The sequence below is a fragment of the Cynoglossus semilaevis genome, chromosome Z (genome assembly GCF_000523025.1).
Source record: "Cynoglossus semilaevis isolate Cse_v1.0 chromosome Z, Cse_v1.0, whole genome shotgun sequence".
NCBI lineage: Eukaryota > Metazoa > Chordata > Actinopteri > Pleuronectiformes > Cynoglossidae > Cynoglossus > Cynoglossus semilaevis.
Genome location: NC_024328.1, coordinates 8,928,430 through 8,956,003, shown reverse-complemented (window position 1 = coordinate 8,956,003; position 27,574 = coordinate 8,928,430). Strand labels below are relative to the sequence as shown.

The window sequence follows — 27,574 nt, the reverse complement described above, 5'->3', positions numbered from 1 at the left end:
GTCCAAAACTGTATAGTTTTTATTTTTGGATTTGGTAACAAAAGGACCCGAAAATAAATACATGTTAGCATTTTAGTGTAGGTTCAAGTTGGGCAACATATTGTATTTCGATATTATATACAGTATCTGTAACCTGGTCGTTATCTGCACCAAGCACAGATAATGACCAGACATGACTGGAAATTGTAATTAACAGATTAAGTGATTAGAGAACTGTGTGAGAGAAGTGGTAATGTGGTCACAGGCAGACGTGGAAGGCAGGGGTGGGGAGAGGGGGGAGGAATGTATGGTCGAGTCATCGACACTAAAAGATACAGAATATACATCATAAATAAGCAGCGGTTACTCATGGTAGATGTGCAGACGACGAAGGATCGACAGGAACTACTTCTTAAAATGTACATTTGTATAAACTGCACAGAGGATTTAATGCATTGCCCTGGGACAAACTCAAAAATCCCCTCCTGTCGTGCCAGCAGTACAGGCACCATTAGAACCCTCAGTAAGTGAACAGGTGCTTTATTTACTTAAAAAAAAAAAAAAAATTCCATTGTACTGACAGGGTTTTCTGGTAAACTGCTTAAAGAATCATACTAGCGTTAATGGGATGTAAACCTAAAGTTCAGGGAAATGTCGTGAAGTCTAAACATTGAGGAAATGCAACCGAATATCAAAAGAAACACGGGGTGCGGAGCGACATTCTACAGTAGAAATCAGGAGGCAGTTAGTGCAACAAAAAAAAAAAACGTTACAATCACTTTGCATTGCTAAGGACACCTGTGTCACCACTCACACCACAATTCATCTGTGCGACTCCACAATGGCTGTGGCAGCACTGGATTTTGGTTCTGGAAGTCTTTGTGGGTGCACGTGTTGCATAAATTGCCCAGTGACTGGTGACAATGATTAAGCATCAATTTAATGGGATGTATCCATGACAAAACCACTGGGCTTTAAGTGGAAAAAGTCACAGAGGAGAGAGTGGCACGTTAGAGTTGGCAGTGGTGAAAATCAAGACATTCCGTTTCTGAACGTTTAACCTCCGTCACTCTCACTCTGGACTCTGGAAGTGTTGTCACGTGTGTGTGTGTGTGTGTGTCTGCTAAAACCGAGACACAAACAAACACCAACAATCTTGGGTTAACCGTGTTGATTTGTTAAACAGACCTAAACTAGCAGAGGCCGACCGTGGGCCTGACCTGGGACAAAGAACACAGAGTGATGGGAGTTGGTGCACTGTCTGAACCTCCACCCTCCTCTCATCGCCCTCCGCTCCCCCAAAACACAGCTACGTGTACTATACCCGACTCTCCCCTGATGCTGAGCCTCCCTCCCCTCCCATTCCTCCTCCCTTCACGACTTCCCCGGGTCCCATCCTGCTCCTGCAGGCCTTCTGTAACCGCCCCCACTGATAGCCCGTGAAGGCCGGGCTGATGGGTAAGTATTTGAAGAAGGAATATCTGCGGATGATGGTCATTCCGAAAGGCAGGTCGTATGATCTCATGCCCTCCAGTTCTGTCCCGCTGACGCCGACGCCTCGCTTTAGCTTCTTAAGGCCTCGTTCTTCGGAGGAACCTGACAGAACAATGGCAACAATAATAAACTTCGGCAAATCAAACAGCATTAGTCTGTCATTCTGACATAAAAAATAAAATAACCCAGACAACAAAATGACAGACAACTTGATTTACAAAACATACCAGGGATAGTGTTGTCCAGAATGAAGGCCACTGAACCTCCGACAAACATGGCTGTGGTGAGGAGGACATTTAGCACTTGGTCGACCTCAACTATTCCTGAAAAACAAGAAAGAAGAGAACAATTTAAATAAAGCCAGCGCTGCTTAAGAAAAGTAACTAAACACCGAAAAGTCCACTTAATGGTATTCAGAGTCATTTTGAATTAACTCAGTTCATATGAGCTTGCCTTAAAGTTCTGAATAATATTGTTATAACTTTTGTCATGTCCATATAATAGAAGATTTATTTTCTGCTATTTTTAATTATTTTTTTTACCAGTTCAGGTTTTATTCGTATGGAGCCCCTGAAGGGACATGGAAAAAAAAAAAAAACGTATCTCGTGCTCACGAGAAACCTTAGGTTAAGCACAGGCAGTTGTGTTTCTGTTGAGTATGCACCTAGGCCTATTCTTTCTTTCATGACGTATAACCCATTATTATTATTATATATTTCGTGATAAGTTTCGCGTTACAGTAGTCCCTCTCTTTATCGCGGTTCTACTTTCGCTTCCTCAGTACATCGTGTATTTGTTTTTAATCCAATCTCGCGACATTAAATTTTTTTTAAATTTCCAATGTTTTCATTATTTTTGTTCAGTATTTTTAAGATAATATTCTTGCCTAAAAGAGGAAAACTGTATTTAAATAAACAATAAGACATTTTGCCACATACATACAGGATAATACATTAAAAAACAATCATGTACAGTACGTACGATTGGGAAATCTAAGATACCGTATTTACCCTTCACGAACCTCCCTACACTGTTATCAACAGTAGAACAACAACAACAGCAACAACAACAACAACAACAGTGCCCTCCTGTGTCTAACTGAGGTATCCTACATTAATTAAATGCTCACCAAATATACAGTACATATGTCACGCATGACATGCCGGTATCTTAGATTTCCCAACCGTACGTACTGTACATGATGTATGTATTACCCTGTATGTATGTGTGGCAAAATGTCTTAGAAATACTTTCTCGTGCTCATGAGAACGTCACGAGAAATTACCTCGTGTGCACAAGATACGTTTTCTCTTTTTTTTTTTTTTCCCATGCGCCGTATTTGTTCAGTCAACAGAACCGTTCTGTTGCTCTTTTGCCCCTGCAGCCATTCCGTGACACAACACAAAGCAAATGCAGCGTTCAGGGCCTCCAGTGTTTACATTTCGCAAATGTACACAGAAATGTTCAAATACAATCAGTCTAACAAAAAAAATGTTTAACTTTTAAAAAAGTTTAAATAAAATACTACAGATACTACAAATAAATACAGCTGTTTGTATGTGTTTCCAACAGGAAACCAGACCATCATGTCTGTGGTCCTAGCATCAGACATCAGAGACCCGAACAGCACCCACCTGTCACCAGAGGGTTCTTCTTGAGGTAGCTCGGCAGCATCAGGCCGAAAAAGATGGAGAAGCCGAGGACAAAGAGGTTCCTGGAGGAGTTGAGGTCCACAAACTGCAGGTTGGACAGTCCCACGGCTGTAATCATGCCGAACAACGTGCAGAACAGAGCTCCCAGGACGGGGTCAGGCAGCGAGGCAAACAGAGCGCTGAATTTACCCACCATGCCTAGCAGCAGCATCATGGCCGCTCCATACTGGATCACGCGCCTGCTTCCCACCTGGAGGACAAGACACCAGTTAGTCATGACAAAGACTTCGGTGCTTGAGTGTGAGGTCGCTGTGAGGTCGTGCAGTACCTTGGTGATTCCCAGGACGCCTATATTTGGGCTGGAGGAGGTCGAGCCATTTCCTGTGCCAAAAACTCCATCCAGCACACAGGAAATACCCTCCATAAATATGCCTCTGTGATGGAAGAGGGAAAAAAAAGTTAGAATTAGAAGCAGACTTTAAAAATGACACCTGTTGTGTTTACTTTATTAGTTAGCAATGAATAAATGTTGGAGATTAAAGTCATTAACCTGTTGATGGCGTGTATGGGTGGTGGAGGAGCACCAGAGAGACGAGCGCAGGCGTAGTAATCTCCGATGGACTCGATGATGCTGGACACCACAGCGCTCATCATGCCGATCACTCCTGCTGCTGTCACCGTGGGAAAACCCCACTGGACTGTGAAAGGTCAAAGGTCAATGTTGGGAAACAGCCACATTTAAACTAAATTTTAAATCTTTCTGCAACTCAGGTACCAAAAAGTTTGTGTGCTGTCAAGAAAAGAAAAATCCACATAAACTTCCTCCTCCTTTGTCCTTAAAACACTTACAGGGATACGGGACCTTGAACCACGGTGCAGCCGTGAGGATGCCCTGGCGTGCGTCAGTACGGGCGTAGAAACCATATTTATCCGTCTCCGGCGGGAAAACATCAGTCACAGTAAAAATAAAACACAGCAGCCATGAAACCAGAATGGCCATGATGATCTAAGAAGGCAGAAGAAGAGAGGGTTGGACATTTTATTACATGATACTGAGGAAAAAAAAAAAGAATTTGACAAATAGTGTATGTTAATTGTGGCAGAAAAGTTATATTTTATTATGATATATAAGATATTAAGATTGAAAAAACAATTCCACTCTCTAAACTAGGGGTGTCAAACTCATTCTGTTTCACGGGCCGCATACAACGTGATTAGATGCCAGGTGGGCCGGACCACTACAAACATAACATAATTAACTATAATTAACAATGTTCTTCCTCTGTGTTTTCATAAAAAGAAGTATATTGGTTATTTATTAATATTAATTCATTTGTAACAAAATATAATTTTACAAAAAAATTATGATCTAATTGTCATCTCTATTTTTTTTATTATCAAAATTCATCAAGTGGGCCAGATTGAACTACCTAGCGGGCCGGTTTTGGCCCCCGGGCCGTATGTTTGACACCCCTGGTCTAAACCATATGTGTCAAACTCAAGGGACACCTGATCTATACAGTCTTCCATTTACCACCGGCCCTTGAACAGGAACTGTATTGATGATGTGGCCCCTGGTGAAAATGAGTTTGAATTTTTTTTTTCTTCTCATTTCCAAGTAATTAATTAGTAAATAGTGTGTTTTACAAAAGTAAATAATTTTTACTTTTACTGCATTTCTAACAAATATCACCTTTCCTCAAAATTAGTTTAATACTTCATTAAATTTAAAACTTTTACTTTCCTCTAATTAGAAAAACATGTCATCTTCCAAGACGACATTTTATGTGGAACAAAACCGATATCGTTCTGACAATAACAGCTTAAGTGACGTTTCAACATTTCAACAAAAGCTGCAAGCGAGTTAGTGAAATATTGAGTCACTGTTGATGTACATTATTCGCGATACAACCACTAGAGGTCAGAAGAGGACCAATGTTCATTCCCTGCAGTATTCTGTGCCTCTGTTTTATACAGTGACTTGAATTACATTACATTTCTGATGTCGAGGTCGTGTACTCTACTCACCGGGAACATTTTGAAGACTTGCAGTTTATAGGAGGTCCAGCCTTTCTTGGCTTTGTAGACAGGGAGAGGGAACTGGACGTTTCTGGCGTACTGTGAGAAAACCAGCACCAGAAAGATAGTCCTGCAGACAGATCACAAGATCTTGTTCATCTGGTACACTACAGTACAGGTGCCAACGTCTCTAAAAACATGCCATTCAGATCTCAGCCTGTAGGTGGATTGTCCCCTTTGTCCCAGTCCTGTATCAGTGCAGTCCTTGTGATCTGGTACATTCTCATCTTCAGGACAATAAGTGTCATTTATTTTGTTTTTTGTCATTTGTCTTATCAGCTTTACCTTCAGCTCCAAGGCTTCAGAGATTGAACTTTAATTATTGTTTACAGTTACTCATAATTTAGCCCCAAGCTACAAATTAAATGCTAATTAGAAGCAGCGTCAACAGCTTTGGATGTTATTCAAAGATTCAAAGCATTTATTGTCATGTGTACCGTAAGGAAAGCAGGTTTCCCTTTACAATGGAATTTTTACTTTGTACACACTGAATGCCAAAGAGTGAGATAAGAAAGAAAGAAAAGAACACATACACACACACACCTGTTTGTCCTCCTTTAGATGTAACAAGACATTAACCTAACACACACACACACACCTGTTTGTCCTCCTTTAAATGTAACAAGACATTTACCTAGCAAACACATAACAGGCCGCCGGGGCCACGGGGCCCGCGGAGACACCATCTAATGCAGAACATTGTGAGCATGGCAGTCGGTTTCACAGTTTTCAATGGAAGACAAGGTTTTCCATTGTTTTCTCCGGTGTCATCTTTTTACTTCACGACTGATTCAGTGATTCAGCTGAAACCGATGACAACCTCACACCAATCCACCAATCATCTTCAGAGGTTTGTTTGTACTTTGTACTCACAGCATGGCAATGCCCCAGTGTTTCCCAGCCCTCTCCCCCGCAGCCTGGAAACCAGAGAGGCCGATGAGCGCTACAGTTGGCGTGATAGTCAAGGGTCCGATGTACTTGAGAAGGATTCCGGGAAGACCAAGTGCACCGATGCATACTTCAATCAGAGAGGACACGATGATCGCCCCCTGGATCTGACAGGACAGAGAGAACATTTGTCACCACACCTCAAACACTACTCAATCTTTTCTCCTGTTTTAAAGTGCAACCAGAACGCCTTCGTAGTTCCTCCTGACAAGAAGAAGAAATGATCGGGTGGCACGGTGGAAGATGTGGTTAGGGTGCTCGCCTTACAGCAGGGTGATAACTGATTAGCTGCTTAATTCCTAGTCTTTAGATGTCCTTTGTCCAAAGGTGTGAATGACCTTTTTTGTCCCCATTTATTGCTCTGTGATCAACTGCCTAGTGTGTAGACCACAGTCTCCTGATGAATGCTGGGACTGACTCCAGCCGACTCCAGCCAGAAAAAAAAAAGTTAGTGAATGAAGACACGTGTTCAGCTCGTCTCTTTAGTTTCTACCCCTGATGCGCTTTCTGGCAAAATCTACCTAGGATTTCAGACAAGATGCTCCAGATGGGGAATTCTACCCCTGCACCAGTGAGTGGCTCTCTTCTCTCTCAGGTTAAAGTAAAATAATGCTTGGAGAGATTTGCATATCCTCATTGTGCGTTGTGACAATTGGCAGTGGCCCTAAAGTTATACAGAAACACAAAAGTGAATAATTTGTAGGGATGTCCGATATTAACTTTTTTGCATACAATCACCTGATTATTAAAATACATTAAATAAATGAGCTGCAATGCTGCCATCTAGTGACTTACACTTTCATATACATACATTTGTCCCTAACACTATTTTTAGGCCACACACCATTTGGCGAAACCCAGGCACTGCGTTATGGGTTTTTCATTATCAGAGGAAAAAACATTGCCAATCCTTACAGATATTACATTATTATGCTAATGTCACCCGGCCGATATTATTGGACATCCCTAATTATTTGTCTTTGTGACACAGCACTTCACTGCATACAAGTGAGCAGGGGGCAGCTCAAGTGCCCAGGGAGCAGTGTGTGGGGACATTGCCCTGCTTAAAGCACCTCAGTGGTAACCTGGCAGCTGGACTTGAACCTAAAACCTTCCACATCCAAATCCACTTCATTAACCACCACTACCCCTATGCCGTATACATGATGTATAACTAAAACATTACACATGATATTATATTATAAACAAACATTCCACCACCAGGGTGCAGTGGTGAAATCCAGTTATCGAAAGACACCGTAACAAACGGTCTTGTATTTTAAAAGTAAGGGACATCGGTGGCAACCGCAGGTGGAGGAGGTCACGCTGGTTGACACCACTTTTCTCCATTTTCTCATTATACACATCCGATTGCTAATCCTGTTTGTTCAGTCTTTTATTTGTTTGTTCTTCTTACCTGTCACCAACCATCACAGAGCAGCTTTATTATCTGGCAGCACAGCTGTGTTCCCTCCCCATTGTGTGATTCTTTGTGATTAGATTTATACCCGTCCACATGGCAATGGGAAAGAAATGACTCACCTGGCTCCGACTGAAGAAAAGGTTAACACAGATACAAGTACATCACTACGCCGCTGTCTTACTGAACATTTTGTTCATTTAGCATTGATGCACCTGTGTTGTTTATGGTTACGTGCCATGGGAAATCTTAAAAAGGTAATTCATAATGTTTGAATATGTGAGGCTCTTCTGCAATGTGAGGTGTCAGGTGTCAAACAACAGCTACTCTTAAAAAAAAAAAAAAAAGTATTTTTTGTCGTAACACAGGGATACACTAAAATGTGACCTATTGGGTTTTTATTTAGCCAAAGACTCTTGGTTCTAATTGAATGAAGATGCACAGAAGAAAGATGTTAAACTTCGTTCCAAGAAGAAAAACAAATTATATGAATTTCCAACTTTGTACAGAGATTAGAAAACTGCTCTTTAATGACCAAGTGTCTATAATTTAATGGTTTGGTTCTGCAAACTGGTGATGGGTTAAAAAAAAAAATCAGAATTAAAAAAATCAAAGTGAACAGTGGGCAGCTTTAAGGACAGGGGAGCAGTGTTTGGGACGGTGCCATGCTCAGAGCATCTCAGTGGTAACTTGGCAGCTGGTGGACTCAAACCTGAATCCTTCCAGACCCAAGTCCACTTCCTTAACCACTAAGCCCCCACTGCCCCTAACAAGTATTTTGTTTCTTTTTCTCAAAGAGTTTCTTTGTCCTGGCAAAGGCCCGTGATACTTTTGGGTCTCAACCAACCAGAGCATATTTATTCTTGAATTGTTGCATAAAGCGAACATATTTCTTAGCTATTATTTTTATTAGAATTATTAAAAAATTCATATTTTTACCTTTTAGATAGCTCAATTTTAGCTTGTTAAACCACAATAGCACACAAACTAGTGACTTTGTCAGGTACATGTTCCTAGTACTGGGTAAAAGCCTCTGTACATGGACGAGAATCTTATCTTTCACCACATTCTAGAATTATCAGCTGAGGATTTGAGGCCAATTCAGGCTTATTTTGAAGTCATCGCCAGGTAAAAACAAACAAACAAAACAACCCAACAGTTGATTTACATTGTACAGTGTGTCATGGTTATAGCACTGCAGGAAGCGGCCATTAGAACTGGACAGTATCCACATTCAATAAATAATTGAATTTGTTATTTGAATTTATTCCAACCATGTGCCTTTCAACCCAATGACAGCCCATTAAACCAACATCTATCATGAACAGGGATCACTTTGCTAATTCTCCACAGTCTAGTTATGGTGAGCATGTGCAAACTGATGACAGAAGCGTGGTCTTTAATACCATCGACTTTAAACTTTGTCTCAGCTGCACGTTCTGACACAATTTTATCTGATGTTTTTTTGATAAGGTCCATCAATTTAAAAAAGTTAAAATGTTCTATATGAAACGTAGGTAGACAAGTAGCTGACTGTACATAGAATTAATCTTAACAAATGTTGACCTTGCTAATGCTAATGCTGCCACATGTTTCCCTCTGCTGCCATCTTACCTCCCGTATCCTTGGATGCCAGATGTGCTCTGTGTTAAGAAGCTCGGTGCTGTTAAATGCAGGAACGTCTGGTTATGAAAAAACACGAGGGAAACAGAGTAGAAAACAAAACTTTAGATCAAACTTCAAATCACAATTATATTCACTGTTTTGTACTTATATAACCTTTCAGAGGCCTCTTATGAAAACTTACGTTGGGCTCAAATAAACAATATTTTTATAGACTGTATGTAAAGCTGCGTAACATCTAGGAATAATTTAATAAAACATTTTCATGTCCGATCCTGATACTGCAACTTGTAGTAACTGTCGATACCCATATCCATCCAATGTCATGAGTTGCCAGTTGATAGTGTCAGCGTTCATAGTTGAACATTTGGGCTCAGACCAAATATGATTATGATGAGCCATCCCTAGTAGCAACATAAGGTACTTCACTGACCCCAGTATTCTGTAAAACACCGCTCTCTGTCTGTTTTTGAAATGTCAAGTAGGTACCTGTGGTGTTGCACTTCCACTTGTCCAGGGACAGGATGGCCCTGGCTGGGGCGAGGAAAGCAAACGCACTAGCTTGAAACAAAGGCAACCTAGAAACAATAAAATATAAACAAAAAAAATTAAATACATACTGTGTGTATATATGTATATGTATATGTATATATATATACTGTATGCATGTATGTATATATATATATATACACACATACATGCATACAGTATATATAGACAGTATATATATATATATACAAATATATGTATATATACACACACACACACACACCAGCATCCATTACATCAGCATTAAGAATTTTTTTTTTTTTTTTTTTGCAGTATGAAAGATGACTTTGCCACTGCTTTACATACAGGGGGAAGTAAATCAACCACTTATATGTCAAGAGTAAAAAGGGACTTTTTTTTAAACAAAAATATTATTAAATATGAAACACCGGCTGCTATTGTTGGGCCTGGAACTGATTCTAAACCAAAATGTATTCTAAATGTATTCTAAACCTGAAGTGAGATGTGAGCAACAGATGTTTTTGTGGGTAACGGGTGGAAAAACTGGTCAGGGTGTTGACAGATATCTGCTTTAAAATGTTTCAGATGTGATAATAGATTAAAAAAAAGGTTTAATATTAAGTTAGCTAAAGTATTAAGTTATAATCTGTCTGTAATACCTACTGTAAGACACTAAAACAATACCCCGGGTTTTGGATTATAAAGACATGATATTTAGACATGAGGACATGAGTGGAGCTGTATGAAAATATTCAGTTTCGAGGCACTTTCCTCTGCACCGTGACAACGGCTTCTCCACAGCCACAGAAACCTGAGACCGAACGACCGGCCTCAACAACGGGTTCATGTTAACATGATGCATTCTGGTCAGCGATATTACAATTCTACGTTAGTGGAAAAACATGAACAGTGAAAAATAAATCTGCTGGGAAACAGCAAAATAAAATCATGCTACAAATGTCAATGTCAATACAACAAGGTTTGACCAAAATGTTTCCATTCAACATTTTAAGGAAGCAAATGACAGTCACAGTGAGTCAGCAAAAACAATTTTCCACATACAGATACGCCTGGACGTGTGTCAACATGAACACAACCCTCCCTGAAAACACCCGTGTCATCCTTTGACGTGGACTGGACACATGACGCTGTGACTCATTGGACAACACAGCTTTTATTTGAGCAAATTTGACTTTTTTTTTTTTTTTAAACACACCTAAGAAGTGCTTCATGTAACCATAGCAACAGCACTAATCACCTGCTTAGTCACATAACAGAACACGTAAAATTGGAACAACTAGTTTTGAGACTCATTTCCAGATTGTAGGACATCTACTTCAGGTCATCGTACGCAAGTCACACTTTTTTTCCATCCTTTCACTGGGTTGTCAACTTATACTCAGGTGTGACTTATATAGTAAAATATGTAATTGACATGTTTGTTATTTTCACACAGACGAACACCAGAGGGCACTCTATGCTTGCGTACCAGTATCTGCTACTCCTGTACCACTGAAAATTTACATGTTCATTATTTTCACACTGACAGGCGCTAGGGGGCACTCTAGCTGGCTGGTGCAACTTATAGTCCATATAATGTCCACTTTAAATTATAAGAACAGTGTAACTCATTAGAAAAAAACGTTAGTGAGTGACCCTGAATGTGTGCAGCAGCACACAGAAAATAGATAACAGATAATAACCCAGGAGCTCAGGGAGCCTGATGGGAAGATTAGGGTATATTACAAAATAAAAACCATGAGTTTGACAACCGTCAGCTCACAACAACAGGATCTATCCTTTATTAAAACAGCAAAACGATAATATCCATGGCAACGTGTGATGTCAATAAATAAGTTTGTTATTTTTAAACAGTAAATAGATATGAGAACATCTGGTTATGAAAACCCACCCCCCCAAACAAGTGCTGTTTCAAGTTCCAGCTAGAATTAAGGAAAGCAATTCAAAACACTGGAACACAGATGTAAACAGAAGTAGATGTGGAATGTATTTTTAAGAGTCAGTAGGGGTAACGTGAGTCTTATATTTGAAGAATGTCGGGTCAGATGAGGTAGTGTTGACGCGTGGATGCAGTGGTGGAGCCAAGAACATTCGGCTCTAACGGGGTTTGCAGAGCAGAGACAAAGACGAATGTGTGTGTTTAATCGATTTTAGCTTCGGGGTAACATACACCACCTGCCTAGACCTGATGCAACAGTCCAGGCATACGTTTTCAGCTTGTGGATTTACCAAAGCAGCTGATCAAATAAGAAACTATCATCTCTGTGGAAATGTTACCTGTAACATCCAAAGCTACACAGGCTCATACACAGAACAATATTTTATTTTTTACTACTTAATGTAAACATTGTTGAGGGCCAGCTGTTGTTCAACATCTGTTTTTCCTTCTGTACCAGGTTATTTTTTCTAGGATTACACAGGATTCTTGTTATTTAAAAAAAACATTTTTAACACAGTCCAGACTTGGAGCTGATTCTAAACAGTGTCTATTTTTCTTAATTTCTTTCAGTGTCATTATGACTTTGTGGATATCATGACAAGATATTTTAGACTTTTGTAAAAAAAAAAAAAAAAGAAAAGCAACGCTGTACGACGTTGTTTCGTGCGGTAATTACTGTCCTCGCTGCACTTTTGTGAACATATCATGACAAAAAGTGTGATCAAGCTTCCACTTAAATGTGCTGACACACACTTGAACCCTCTCCAGTGTCATGAAGAGGAGGGGCAGCGACAGTGGAGCTGACAAAGCTGACTAAAGGTTCTGGTCTTTTAGAGCTGCTGAGAGCCCAGAGGAACTGCGACAGTTTTTTGGTACATGTGCAGGCACTTTTTAAACTTTAAGTAGAGGAAGTGGAAACAAATGCCGATGACGCAGCTAATTATTGTTTGTGCAGACGCCCCGACTCTGAATGTGCTCATTTTAGAAGAGTGTTGTTTTCTCTACCTGCAGCCCAGGGTGGTCTGTAGTAGGGTGGTGATGCCCACACAGAAAAAGATGGTCCCTATGAGCTGACTGGTGGCCCACTGATCAAACCCAACGCACATGGCATCAGCGAGTAGGAAGGGCACGGCGATTGTCCCACTGAAGCAGGTCAGGTAGTGCTGTAGAACCCAGATAAACATACAGACTGTGTGTTATTTTACATCTGCAAACACTGCAGAAAAATACACAATTTCATCCATGTTGGTCAAATGAAGGGGGTAGGGGCAAACTATTTCGCTCAAGGACCAAAATTGATTGGTCGGCTGGTTTAGTATGGTTGGCTATATAATAATTTAAATAAAATGCCAAAGAAGAAACTTAAACTTTTAAATATAATTTGGGACATTTGATGTCTGCTGCCCTGTAGTGGCATCAAGAGACATCACAGTTGATCACAAGAATTAGCATCAGTGTTTACCATACTGTGAACCAGTGTCCGGTGGGCAGGATTAGAAAAGCCCAGGGGGTCGCATCTGGCCCACTGAGCCACAGTGGTCTAGTATATTAGGTAATGTAAGATTTATCTCTCAGTTCAGGTTTTCAGTCCCTTTTGGCCTAGGCCACATAGGTAGTCACCTAGACTGCCATCTACTGGGGTGGGAGTGACATTGCTGTATAATAAATAATGTAAAATAATAATAAAATAACTAAAAAAAATATTTCGACAAGTGACACCGAGTATGAGAACAAACTCAATCAAATTTCAATCAATCGACGGCACTAATCTTGTTAGCGCAGATTATTTATTTTTCAGAAACACACATAGAGGCTGAACTGTCACATGACAAAAGAAAATAAAAACCAATCTCAAAATAATCCACTTCTAAAAGTGCAATACACACGATACTGGACTAGAAAACTGTTTAATCAAAGACTCTACCTGTAAGCCCAGGAAAACACACAGGTACCAGGGCGGAGTGTCTTCAATGGTGTAAATCATGTCCATCCGTCGAGCATCAGTACTGTCAGTACTGTCCAGTGTCTCCGACATTGAGCTCTACAAGATCATGAAACACACAAACAAACATCATTCATGTGAGTGTTGTCAACGACACACACATGCTGTGTCTCAAGACTGTCCATTAGAAACAGGCAAAGTTATGATTATGACAGTGGGAATAAAGATTTAAAAGCACCAAGAAACGGTGACATGAGGGGTGGTGCCAGCTGCCGTTTCGGAGTAGTATTTTAGTAGTATTCAGTATTTTTTTATGGCAGTTCAGTAATGATCCATATCTTTCTCCTTTAATCTCCTTACGTTTCCTAACTTCACCCCTCACGCCCCCACTCAGGGCAGTAACTGTGATTGTCACTGTAGGAACTTATATTTATTCTTTGATTGCTGTTTTCAGCTTCATTAAATGCATCAATTTAGAGGCTTACAGTTTAAACCAGGGGTGTCAAACATAAGGTGCGTGGTCCAAAACCAGCCCGTTAGGGAATTCAATCCGGCCCACTTGATGATTGATGTTTTGTAAAATTATATTTCATTAAATATTAATATTTTCTAATATACTTCAACTTCTTTGCATGGAAACTACCTAAGGGGAAAGAAACATGGATTTATTGTTATTAATAAGTAATGGTCCGGCCCACTTCTCATCTAATTAAGCTGCGTTTGGCCGCTGAACCAGAAAGGGTTTTACACCAAAGGTTCAAACTATTATAGTGTTATTGGTGGCTAACAGTTGGGGCTGAACCTTTATGACGTCTTTTTGACGTCCATTTTCTTGAACTTCTGTTACCATGCATTGTATTTATTGTTTAAATGTCAAGAGAAATAACATTTCTACGTTACTTACTGATTTCCCTCTCAATCATCGCAGCTCACACATTCAGGGAAAAATGCAAAGTGAGAGTGCCGACTCAGACGAGCCAAGTGAATTGATTCCTCTGCATTTGTGACTCAGCACAGATGGATCACTGGTCACACATGTAAAGTGATAATCTTTACACCATTAGTGTCCCTGTGGACGTCATGTTTTTATCGCCAACATGTGGCATCTGACCCTCCTGCATTCCTCTCCCTCAGACTTGGGTGCTAAAGTCCAGATAAAAATTAAACCACAAAGAAAATGTTTTGAAAAAGCAATGAAAGCTTAAACTAGATTTGTGAAAGTCAAATAAGATTAAAAAAAAAAAAAGACTTAAAGGCTTATCACTTCTGTTGGAAAACATAACACCTCCCAGTCTGGTATTGACTCTTCTCTCCAACCCTTGGGCCGATGATGTTACACTTTACAGAAATGTCATGTGTGAAAAAAAATAGTTTCTATTGGCACAGTGTGATTGTAATTATTTCCCTCTGTTTGGTGAGGTCATGTGTAAAAGTTACACCAACAGCCAGAAGCTACAATGTTGGTTTCTCATTCCTGCACGTTGTGCCATAACTCACCTTCTCTGCATTTTGAATGTCTTTAGTGTATATGGCCATCAGCTCTGTGTTCTCAGTGTCCTGGTCTCCGCTGGCCCCACTGGCTCCATTCACGAGCACCTGTGCATACAAACACATGGACTTTGAAGCTTTCATCACAGAGTTCTTCTGCACACTGGCGAATGTAAAGTGGGTAATCCTGATTATAATTCCAGTAATACTCGTGAGAATTTGGCCCACACGTGAACAGTTTTGTGTCTGAACCAAGCCTATGAGATCAAAGACTGAACATCGCTGCATGTGTGACTGAAATTTGGTGGAAAATTCCATGTCTCTATGGGAGGCTATCACCGCTTCACAACGATTTAATGTGATCACAACAAATGACTGAAATCTCATAATAATTTCTTTTACTCTTATGTCCTAACAGAGAGCTAGGAGCATTAGCTGCTTTAGCTACATCTGAACTGAAGTTGAATGGAATGATTAGGCATAACGCATAAACAACAATAAGGTCAAATATGACCTTCATCCTGGTACTGTTTATGCTTTCACTTTATTCATCCAAATGTAATATTTCATCTGTGTGATTTTTCAACGTTGTTATAATTGAACCATACCGACTTTTACCACTTTCCCCTTTAACCGACATGAAGCTCTGGCCTGGACCCAACCAGACAAACAGAGGAAGCGGACGGACTGGAGCATAAACTAACTGTCGATGAGCCATTATAACCTAGAGTGCACACAGAAACTCACTCATATGCATTCCAGACAAACAGAAGGAACAATTCTGGGCATGCGAGACACAAACGGAGGCGGGGTGTGAGAGAAAGGGACAGTAATTATATGGTGTAAAACGTACAAATCTAGTCTGTCTCGTTTTTTTATTCTTCTTTTCTTTTGTTCTTTCCACAAAATACGTTGGCCTCAGATATGTTTACGATGACTGAGCAGATTTGCGTCTGATGAAGGAAGTGGCCATTAAGAAGACAATAAAAGAGTCATGTACCGAAACAGGGTAGAAATCAGCGCTGTGTTTGTTCTCCTCTTCAAATTTTCCTTCACTGCCACCATCCATCGACTTAGAGGTGGTGTTTTTTCCTACTCCCATTGTGTCCAGTTCAACTTCGTCAGTCACTTCCACCTCCTTCTCTGGCCTCTCTCTTGTCCCTCCTTTGTCTTCTTCTGGTGTGAATACTGCAGATGAATTCTTCAGTCCAATAACATCCTTGAGAAATGGCTCATCTGCTTGGAAAAAAGCCCCCCCCCCCAAAAAAAAGGTTAATGAAAAATTTCACGTATATCAATCTAATTTTAACATTAAATTCTGTCAAAGAACCTGCAGGGTGTGTGATGAGGAGTTAAACCCATTTCCATTTCATAGATTGTTTTTTACTTAAACTATATTTGCCCTTGAGACTGGTAGTGGATATTTTTTAAATGAAAAAAAAAATCTACATCTACATAAAATGTCAAAATGATAATTAAAACATTTTTAACCAAGGGAATATTTTCACGTTTATAAACAAACGTCACACCATGTCCAAATGAGATATTTGAATATTTGACCAAGTTTCTAAAAGATATGTATTTTGCATGTAAACTTTTAAACACAATTGCAGCAACTGCAAAAGGCAGGCATTTGCTGACAACCTAGGAGTTAAACAGCCCAAAGTCATTATTGTAATACTGGCTGTTTTTACCAAAAAAATAAAAAATGAAAAAAAATAAAACCAAACCTTTTTGTTATTACTCCTTTCATAATCAACATTGACACACAAACATATAAGTAGCTTACATGCTAGTCTCTGTGCTAATGCTAATGCTATTGTCTCAACATTTAATTTTTGTGGTTTTTCTGACTGAAGTATAATAATTAAAATTCTTTATAATAAGAAAGCCAAGTCTCCAAGGGAATTTCTCACTTCAGCATCTGAATAAGAGCAATATCTAAATCCTATCCATATCTATTTCCTCATTCCTTTGTGGGCGAGGATGCTGGAGCTAGCTGCCGACAGGCGAGGGTGGGGACCTGGACCGCTCATCAGTCCATGTCACATTTAGGGAGCAACAATTACACCGAGAGGTCAATTCAGAGTGTCCATTCAGACTTAGTCGTTTGTGGGAACATTCTCAATATTACTCATGTTTAAAAAAAAATAGTTAGAACATGTAATAGTAGTGATGTAACTTGAACAAGATGAGATCACTTCATCGTCACTGGTGACTTATCCACAGAAGTAAGTTTTTTTAAATCGAGAGGTGGTGTTGCTGTATTACCCAGTATTAAAGCCACGGTGTACATTCCCTTTATACAGTAATAATACTAAGCTAATATCAGAGCGCTAACATTTTACGCAGCAAATTCCTACACAGCACAGCAAAAACACCAAGTTTTTACCCCATTTGAGAAAAAGTAATTTGTCAAATGTGTATAACGGTCTTGCATGTAAAGCTTTATAAAACAATGTTATAAAATGTGTGAAGCCAACAATTATGGAACATAAACCTACAAATATCTGACAAAAAGCTTTGAAGTTATATAAAAAAAAAAAAGCGAGACAGATTTTGTTTCCTCTGCAGACAAGAATGGATTTGTGATCAAACGGAACAAAACCATTCCACATGACAACACATGACACATGGTTCTGCGTCGTCCCTCAGGGCTGTGTGCAAACAATGGCATGTTACAAAAGAAGGAGCGCAGCAAGAGTTTGACTTTGACACAGACGATGGCCTTTAAAAGCAGTAGCTCCTGCTCAGTGTGATTTGGATTGTGGTTTTCACAGCCAGTCTTTGCTGGTGTCTGAGTTCTCTTTTTTTTTGTGGTGTTAGAGTGTCTAAACAGAATTTAAAAATTGGTTTCAAATGTAAGGTTGCCACTGTGATCCTGTCTGGTAATTACGAGTTTGTTCATCCAGAAACTCTTTTTCCCCCCAATGAAAATACTGAAGTCACAAAGTTCTAAGACAAATTATCTAATTTATTTTTCAATCTATTTATTTTTTTAATATTCCCCAACAAAAGTCTTGAGCAAGGGTGTCAAACATATGGTCTGTGGGCCAAATCTGGCCCACTTAGGGTTTCAATCCAGCCCTCTTGAAAAGAAAAAAGACAAATACAATTGTTAACGACAATTTGTTAAATTATATTTCATTCAATATGAACATGTTTCTTATGTAAAGGGCAGTTTTTGTTATTTATATGTAATTGTGTTATGACATAATGACTGGTCCAGCCCGCTTGACATCTAATTAGGTTGTAGGCGGCCCTTTAAACAAAATTAGTTTGACACCCATGGTCTTGCGTTTCCATCAGGTCACTCTTTCTTTGGAGAATCCTGGTGTATGTCTTTTGAAATCAGGTCACAAATTGTATCTTTGCCTCATCTAAAAAATCCAGTTCTAATTAGATGTGGTTTCAGTTTTTGGAACAACAATCCCATTGAAGTTTGGATGAATGCTTGATATTTGTTCTGGAATCAAAATTCTACAGTTCTAATGGTTGGAGGACACTTTGCATCTTAACATGCTTTAGTTCTTACAATTCACACACCTTTTGAAATATAATATTCTCTCTTACAACTTTTTGACACGTGGCCTTAAAGTTTCTTTTTAAAATGCAGTGTCTTTGTCTGTCATTGGTACCACAACAAGATCACAGTACTGTTCAGATATGAGGCATTAAATTGTCCATCACTGGTTTGTCCTAACTCAGAGTTTTTTTCCCCCATTTGCACTGCAGTTTTTTTTCTCATTGAGACTCCCTGGTTGCAGTATAAAATGTTAGGATATGTGTAATACCTAGTTGACACATTCCTTCATTCTTGTCAAGCTGGGCGGCTGGAAGCATCTGTGTGAAAAGGGGCAAGAGAATGGAGGAGCAGGTGGTGTGAGAGAAATTAGCAGAGAGAAAGAAAGAAAGATAGGAGGGGAGGAAATGGAGGAGCGAGGCAGAAGGGTAATTGATGTGGAGGAGGAGAAGGAAGGGGAGGGTGAAACAAAAGTTAATTTGACAGAAAAGGATTTCCTGACAACTTACTAGTGTGAGCCATAGAGCTACAACTGATAGACATTAACTAAAGAAAAGGAGAAGTAACAAGTGTATGATGTTGTACTCATTTCAGAAATGCAGCTGTCTACTGGTATTTTCTCTTTTGAATAGCCACCGTCGGAAGACAAAATGTAACTCAAGCAGTGAAGGTGATATTGTTTTGTTATTTTAAAGCACAACATAAGATCTCAGGCATGAACGTGGTTCTTATCAATGGTTCCTGTTTCAGAGCAGCTGTAAGAAAAATAGGCTTGTCAGATTGTATCATCATTTAATCAGAGGATTGCAGGGTTCAAACCCATGCTGGCCGAGCAGGGCATTTCAAAATAACCAACTTAATAATTTCTAGTCAGTGCTGCCTGATGCAACACTTCTAGTTCATAAGGTTGTGACCCGAGTTCCAGGGTTAGAGCCGACTAGGTATCGAATTTATGACCCTGACAATCAAATGTGTTTGTAGCACCCCTGCAGGGGAAGTAGGGATGGTTCTATTTTTGGCAACCCTTTTAACAATAAACTGGATCTCTTCATTTTCCGAGTTTTGCACAGTAACAAGGCGATAAACCCATTTAGTCTCATTGGTTTAAAATGGAAGAACTCTGAGAGAAGCACTCATTTACACTGTAACCAACAAAAGACAGTTTGTTTTCATTGGCTTTTGCTCTTCAAAGTGTACAATAAATATTTCCCACAGGCGTTTAATGGACCACCACATTCACAGAGTGGCTTTTTAAAGGTCATCACCACACGTCCTTACATTACAAGTTTATTGAATTTGCTTTGCATTAAATTGCACTGAATAAATGTCAGCTATTATTCCTGTGTGTTAATAGTATACGCATTTGTCCTTTAAATAACTATTGTTTTGTTGACCGACAGGAGGAATAATGGTCTGTTACTGATAATACTGCTTCTGACCATGTTTTTTACTCACATGGTAATCCTCCAAGAACCTCCCTCACAGACCTTGACTGCTTTGCATTATGGGTAGTTCTTGTATACTCTTGTACCAGCATTTGTATTTCGTAACCTTGCCAAGCTTAAAGATTCTGTATGTATTTGTTTGTGAGAACGGCTGACACAAATATGTTACCAGTATATTTTTACCCAACCATTTGTAAGACACACGTGTCAGCTGTTGTGGTTTAGTACCACAATCGCACAAAACAATCGGCCTTTCCCTTTCTGAAATGCCTGAAACAGAAACAGCAATTTCCAGAGAAACGGTCACAAACCGAGTAAAAGTGGTGCACTTGTTTTTAGTTGGGGCAGAAAAAAAGAGAATGAATACAATAAAGTTCAGTTTAAACTTTTCTTTAAAAAACGAAACACTTTCCCTTTTCCTCAATTAGTCAGAGGATTAGTTGAAGGGGTCAAAGTGGTGCAGTGATAGGTTGCCCGCCTGCCATTTGAAGGATCTGGGTTCAATACCACCTTGTTCCCATATACCAGGCTGGGTTGCCTTAATCTCTACCAGATCACTGTGCAGACTACTAAAAGAGCATCAAACCCTAGTCTTACTGGAACTTCAAATGAAAAACACTGTCGGTGTAGGTTGAAAAGTTCTGTTAGGCAACTGTGAATTTCTAAAAGAAGACGTTTCACCTCTCATCCAAGAGGCTTCTTCAGTTCTGAGAACTGAAGAGTGGACAATGACAGAATTTACAGGACACAATGATTGTTTAACGTGGTCTGAGTTGCGATCAAATGTTGTTGTTGTTTTTCTTCTCAACTATAACCCTTTTATGTTAACGTCAAGTAGGTTGGAAACATTCAGTGATATCAAACTGGATTTTGGGATAAGAAACAGTGGAAATTGGTGTGAAATTGGTGTGAAATTGGTAGAATTTTCCAACATTATAGTGAGAATATTCAACAGTTTTATCTTGAAATTTAAAAACCTCTCATCCAAAAGGTGAAACGTCTTCTTTTAGAAAATTTACATCCAGTTGCCTGAACTGAATGAAATGTTTGTGATGTCACTCCTTGGAATAGTGTTATCAGAAATGGAATTAGTGCTAAACTAAATAATTAATCAACATCATATGCCATACGAGTTTGGGAATTTAAGTCACATTCAAACAAATAACTCTGCATTGTGTATTTTTCCAAACGACTCTCTCACCCTCCCTCTGTTCTCACCTAATGTTCAATCTGACAGCAGGACTTGCCTCATGCTGGGGTTTAAACACACATATCTGTGTCAACTGACCAAAGAAGCAGGACAGCACAATTGCATTCAGTCATGGGAGCAGGGAATTGGAGGATTTCTTATCCCCCCGTCTCAAAGCAACGGCTACAATCGCACAGCATGTTCTCAGAAATGCTTGACTAGCAGTAAAGGTTAGATGTAAAAAAAAAAAAGTAAAAAAAGAAAAGAAAAAAGAGCGTACTTGCATTACCTACAGTCACAGGAACAGTTTAGCCCCAAAGCCCAGATTATAGGTATTAACTGCTGATAGTTAAATTTATTTTTAGTTTTGATTTTACGAAAACATGATTAATTTATGATGATGCCTCTAACTAAATGCCACTGTTTACACACTTATTTACGGTTCATGCTGCTAAAACTATTCACATTTTTCAAATGAATTCAAATTAACGTTTGAATTATTCAAATAAACACCAAACTTGTAAAAGGTTGTTGGGTGGTTTAGTACAATCAGTTAATACAGAGAGTTAATATTGGGAGCGGAGAGACAAAACAAATGTGAAGGCTCGTTGATAAGAATACACTCGATAGGAAGTCTCCAGATACAGCTGGCCTCTGATGAATAAAGAGAGGGAACTGACGCAGAGGGCAAGGCAGGTGTTTGGGGCTTCTACAAAACACTATAACAAGGACAGAGACGAACAAGGACGATTCAAGGCCAACGACATTAATAAAACACTGGCTGTAAGTGGGGCCATTTCTGGTGTAAATAAAACTGTAATAACTGTATTCCTGTAGATGTCAATTTGTTTACCGAAGCTACAACTGCATAATGCATTTTTATATCTTGCGCACCCCCTAGTGGCACTGAATGGATTTAGAAATACAGAATATTAGAAATATTCGCCAACCCCCGGTTCATGGACTTATACTGGTCCCTGGGTCATTTGGTACTGGGCTGCTGCAGGCCACAAGGACTTTATAACTTAATTAAAGAGAACCAGCTCATTTCCATTTACTTTTTTTATTGAAGATAATCTGGCAGTTTCTTAAAATAATCTTTCCAACTAATATACCAACAGAATAAAGTCTATGAGATGAGATGATCAATGAGAAAATGTACCAATCCTTAACACCAGACGGCAGTACTGGCTGACTGGTCCTTAGTACAAAAATGGTTGGGGACTGCTGTTATAAGCTATGGTGTGAAAGAAAAGTATTTCCAGATGAAGCATTCATTTTCATTCATGTGTCTTTGATACACGTTTTTTTCACCCAGCAAATATTTTACAGAAAACAAAAATGGAAACAGGAAAATATGGTATACGTCCCTATCAAAAACACGTAGAAGTGCTCATTTCAAAACTGTGTCCCAAAAAGGAGGAAACATAAATAATAAAAAAAAACTCAATAACTTGTTAACCTAAAAGCATCATATGCTGGAGAGGATGTATTGATTTAATGACAAAAGACAAAAGAAAAAAAAATCAGTTTTAACAGCAGCTCACATCCATCACTTTCCTAAAAAAACAAAACAAAAACCTTTTACAAGTTTGGTGTTTATTTGAATGCTTCAAACGTTAATTTGAATTCATTTGAAAAAGGTGAACTTTTCAACAGTTTTAGCCACATGAACCGTAAATACGCAAGTGTGAAACATAGTTTTAAACAGTGGCATTAGTTAGAGGCATCATCGTAAATTAATCACATTTTCAACATTTTGGAGAATCGCATCTATCAGGACTGTGCCCCTGCTGGCAGCAACATGTTCAGCTTAAAAAAATTCCATTGAATACTGATATATTCACAACTCGTTACAGCAAGCCAGAAGTGACGCAGTCCAATGAAGCAGGTGGTAAATGTTTTCAAACGTAGATGTTACAGCAGCATTTACAAAGCAGTGCAAGCACCTAAAAATGGAAAGCAGAAATCCACCCACTATGTAACCACATACACAAATTTGAACACAGCGTAGTAGGAAGCCAAGGCTTGACCCAGCACTACAGTGTAATCATAATCACATGCCGTCTACGACAAACCGGGCCAAGAATCCATTTCTATGACCCAATTCAGCTCAGTGAGCCTGATCCAGGAGCAGCCTGGATTAACCTCCAGTGAGGTAAGATTCTCTAACAACTTTTACAATAAGTCAGTGAGTAAAAAAAGATTATCTCAATCATCATCAAATGGCAAAAAAGATCACGATGACTAAGGTGTCATGATGGAAGATAAAGGTTTTTACACACACACTCAGCATTGTCATCTATCTCCATAGAGATAAAAAAATGCAGCACAAAGGGATGGAAAATTGATTTGTGCACAATGACTCCGGCATGTTTTTTTTGGGTGGGTCGTCTCACATCATGTTTCCCAGGAGTTAACGAATAATGTCTATTGACTTGGGTCGCGAAGGTTTGTGACTTTTAAAATATATAATAAAATAATATAATAAATCATAAACCATTCTAATTATTCTTAATCAGATTTTGGCAAATGCAGCCGAGCTCCACTGATAAGAGACCCCATTGAGCCTTAAAATACGTTGGGTGGGCACTAAACACAAATGTATATATGTGAACAATCCTTCAACAGTATTTTATCAAGATCGAGATATTTGTAAATCCTTCCTGACGCAAACCACTCTGGGATTTAGGTCTAAGTAAGATACATAACAGAACTTTCCACATGGCAGGCTGAAACGTATTTACATGAGCTTCCGATAGATCAAGTACAGACAGGAAACAGACAAACAGTTGTTTCTGTGGCACAGTCCTTGTTTGTGTCACACTGAAATGAATTGGAAGAATTGAAATCTTTTCTTAAGAAAACACAGTAAACACACAGAGTGCCTGTGAGTCAGAACACCATGTGTCACCACTGTATTAGATATATTTGTATTTGTATTTAATTTCTGTATTTGTAAGTAAATATTTGAATTTGGCACAATTATACAGGGTTACTTCAATCCCTTGATTAGAGGTTTTTAACACCTTTATACGGGAGCACACGCGCTCATTAACTAAATGATTAGTGAGAAAAATTAACCAGTGAAATAAAATACATACTTTTTTACAATACTTTTTTTACATTCTTTAACACCATCACACCTACAGATTGACATGTAAATGTTAATAAGTTGGTGGTTGGTGATATATCGTTGCAATGCTGCTCACATTAAATAAGAAAAAGACAGCATGTTTACCCAGGTTTTGTGTTAAAAGTCGATCTAAGGACAGTCAGCGCTGACTGCTGACAAATCGGCCTCATCGGTCTCATCGGTCTTCTAAAATCATCATCAACCATCACAAAGCCCGGACACCACGTCTGTTGTACTTAGGTATTTATGAGATTAGGACTGTGTTGTGATAAGCTGAGAATTGTCTTAAGTTCGTATTCACAATCTGACTAGATAAATAAGTATGTATGTATCACTACACACTACTAAAACTAACATATCCACATCCCCGAATGCGTTGCGACTCAACCGCAAGCTACCTCAAGCCGGAGCCCTGGCTGTAGCCACGACAATGATTCGCTGCCCGCCGTATCCGAAACCAACAGGCTAACGTCCACATGTATAAGTCGTCTGTCTCAAAAGAACAAAAAAAGCACGTTGTCTGCTCACCTGTCTGACGAAACGAGCAAGCGGAGCCCACTTCCCTTCTCAGCTAACCGTAGACTCTTCTCCCTGGTCTGTTCGGTTGGACCTGAGCGGACGGAGGCAGCGACACTCACAGCCGGTGGATACACACCGAGAATGACCTGCGTAGATGAGACGAGTGCGCTCTGGAGACGGCTTCTTAACATGAGGAGCTTCTTGTCTTACACAACAACTAACTGACACACCGACGCGCGACTCACGGAGGGAGCTTGCCTTTCATAAAGCGACGGGGGTCGACGTTCGTCATCACGCAGGACCACGTTGTGTTATGACTCATAGATCCCCAGCCCGCCTCTCCTGCTTTTCAGCGAATAACAACACAGCTAATGATGACGTAACACTGGTCCTTCCCTCCCTCTGTGGTCCGCTAACTGAGGCAAAAGATGCAGACACAAGATGTGTCCCTCTTGACACCCTTTCATTTTGTCGTTAAAAGTTTACTCTTAAAGAATCTTCTTTTCCGAATCTGAAGATTAGCAATCTTCAGATTGCAATCTTCAGAAGATTAGCATCAAGAAAATGAATGCAGATTTTATTAAGAAACACAGATAACAATGATTCAAATTCATTTTTTCATTATTTGGAGAAGACTGAATCTCTTCTTCTCTCTAATGTTTTGCATTTCTGCTTCCTTCAAAAATATATTGATTTTTATACTGTATCATAAAAATGTAAGGTGTACTTTTATATTTGTCTTTCTTAAAATTTAATAGTTGATCATTTCATTGAAGCTTCTATGACTTTTGCGAATAATTTGTTGAATCTGCTGACCTATAGGATTATAGACCAAATCTTTGTTCGTATGATGGTGTCATCTGAAGGAGAGGCAAGAACATTACATAGACAAACAATGCCGGGACAAAATGTTGATTCACTGTGTTTAAAGTTCAGATTAGCCAACTGGTTAAAATTCAGGTAAACATTTGGCTTCTTATACCTAAAGACGACACGGCTACAATAGCAAATGTCCTTCCTCATTTCGGTCAGCCAGTACTCCTAGACACCTGTCTAACGCTGTGTGATTTGCAGCTAAATTGTTTGCACGACATCGCCCCCATGACTTCCGGTAGTACTGCTCCTTTTCCTGCAAATAAGTAAGCATCCGAAAACTCGCTGAATATGAACTGATTTACGCAGGTGAAGAGGACTGGTGAAAGGCCTCAAATGAGTACTTAGCACGGAGCATAGATCTGCCTTAATAGATGAGGGGTTCAGCCATGGATATATGGATTCAGGGCATTGTTGTTCTGTTTAAACTGCTCTGCATCTCCAGTGCCATTGTCTGGATGCTAAAGAGGTACTTTGGATTTGGGGCAGATGCTGCACAGGATGTTGTTGAGGAAGAACTTCCGAAACGCGAAGTTGAATATGTCCAGAGGATGAGATATTGGAGAAGGAGAGTACGTGAATTTAATTCAGGCAATCATCAAGTTACCTCTATTCAACCTCCACGGTTAGATGTCCAACAAGCAGCACTATCCCCACCAGGCAAAAATGTGATCAAATATGGTCCTGCTGACAATCCGGCGGTTTTTAAAGCCCTTTTTTCTCTCGGAAGTTCCAACAGGCCTTCCTCGACATCTGGATATACCAGTAACGTCCAGAAGTGTGGTACAGAATCACACATGGTTTCTGCCTGAACGTGAAGCTGAAGTAGTAGGGCGTTGGTCCTGCAGTGTTCAGCTGGTTCTGGTCGATCCTGACAGCAGATTCAGCTATTGGTTCTATAAACCTTTCCAACCGTTTTTTCTGACCTGTAAATATGTCTCGTTTGTTATAACAACAGATTAAGACCGATTTTAAAGAGATGTTGCTTGATCAGTGTGCAGGTTACTTCTACTTCAGTGGAAATTATGATGTTTCTGAACTTGTAGCATGATTATTTCAGCTCCAGCATCGATAATACAATGTCAATACCCAATATTAATACAAATACATATAGGAGAAAACGCAGACTACAAATATGTTTGCTCGTTTATATACATTAAAAATGTTTTTCAAATTACATTCTTCAGTTCATCAATGTGTACGAACAGTGCTGTGTGTCTTTGGGTAAGAATGGTTAAAAAAATTACAAACACAGTTATGTAACAATAAATATAAAAAATACATAATTAAAATGATCAGGTTCTTGTTTTAAACTTTTATTTCGCACAATCCGTTTGTTAAAAATTAAAACAACACTACCATCTAAGGGTTGTTTAGCTGCATTGCAGTTATACGAAAACGTTAGTTTAAGGGCAAACGTTGTAACTCTAACAAAACTCTAGTATCTGCGAACATGTGCTTGTAATATACAGGTGAACGGACAGAAAAGAAATTTCTAGAAATGGTAGATGGTTGCAGCCTTTAGTAAATGTATTACTATAATGTTCACAGAAGAGACAGTTCATTTTTGATACATTTTTACTGCATTGTATCGTAAAACATCACGTGTTTAGGTTTGAGTAATAAAATAGGGTTAAGTTTTAATGTTGAAAAATATAACAATACTGGGATTACAGTAGTTGAAAATTAATGTAAGTTATTTATTAATTTAAAGTTGTTTGCTAGCCTAGATGGACAGATAGTAAGCTAGTGTGCTAAGTAGTTAGCCAGTGCGCTAGGACAGTTAGCATGATA

At 39.3% G+C, this 27,574-nt stretch overlaps 1 protein-coding gene across 4 annotated transcripts; it reads right to left on the bottom strand.

Annotated features, from left to right (window-relative positions):
* Positions 1-916: 916 nt before the first annotated feature.
* Positions 917-25,234, bottom strand: slc23a2 (solute carrier family 23 member 2). Of its 4 annotated transcripts, none has more exons than XM_017043213.2 (16): positions 24,917-25,234; positions 18,890-18,938; positions 16,096-16,334; positions 15,105-15,203; positions 13,590-13,706; positions 12,671-12,828; positions 9,685-9,773; positions 9,187-9,254; positions 6,078-6,259; positions 5,154-5,274; positions 3,975-4,131; positions 3,676-3,823; positions 3,454-3,559; positions 3,108-3,375; positions 1,701-1,796; positions 917-1,575 (listed from the first exon to the last, which is right to left on the bottom strand). In XM_017043213.2, exons 2-16 carry the CDS (start codon positions 18,936-18,938, stop codon positions 1,298-1,300), a joined length of 2,175 nt encoding a protein of 724 aa, XP_016898702.1. In that variant the 5' UTR covers positions 24,917-25,234; the 3' UTR covers positions 917-1,297. The 4 variants fall into 4 exon arrangements, with proteins under 4 accessions (XP_016898702.1, XP_016898703.1, XP_024908817.1 ...); XM_017043214.2 differs by having other exon boundaries at positions 16,096-16,331; XM_025053049.1 differs by lacking the exon at positions 18,890-18,938 and having other exon boundaries at positions 24,917-25,230.
* Positions 25,235-27,574: the final 2,340 nt, after the last annotated feature.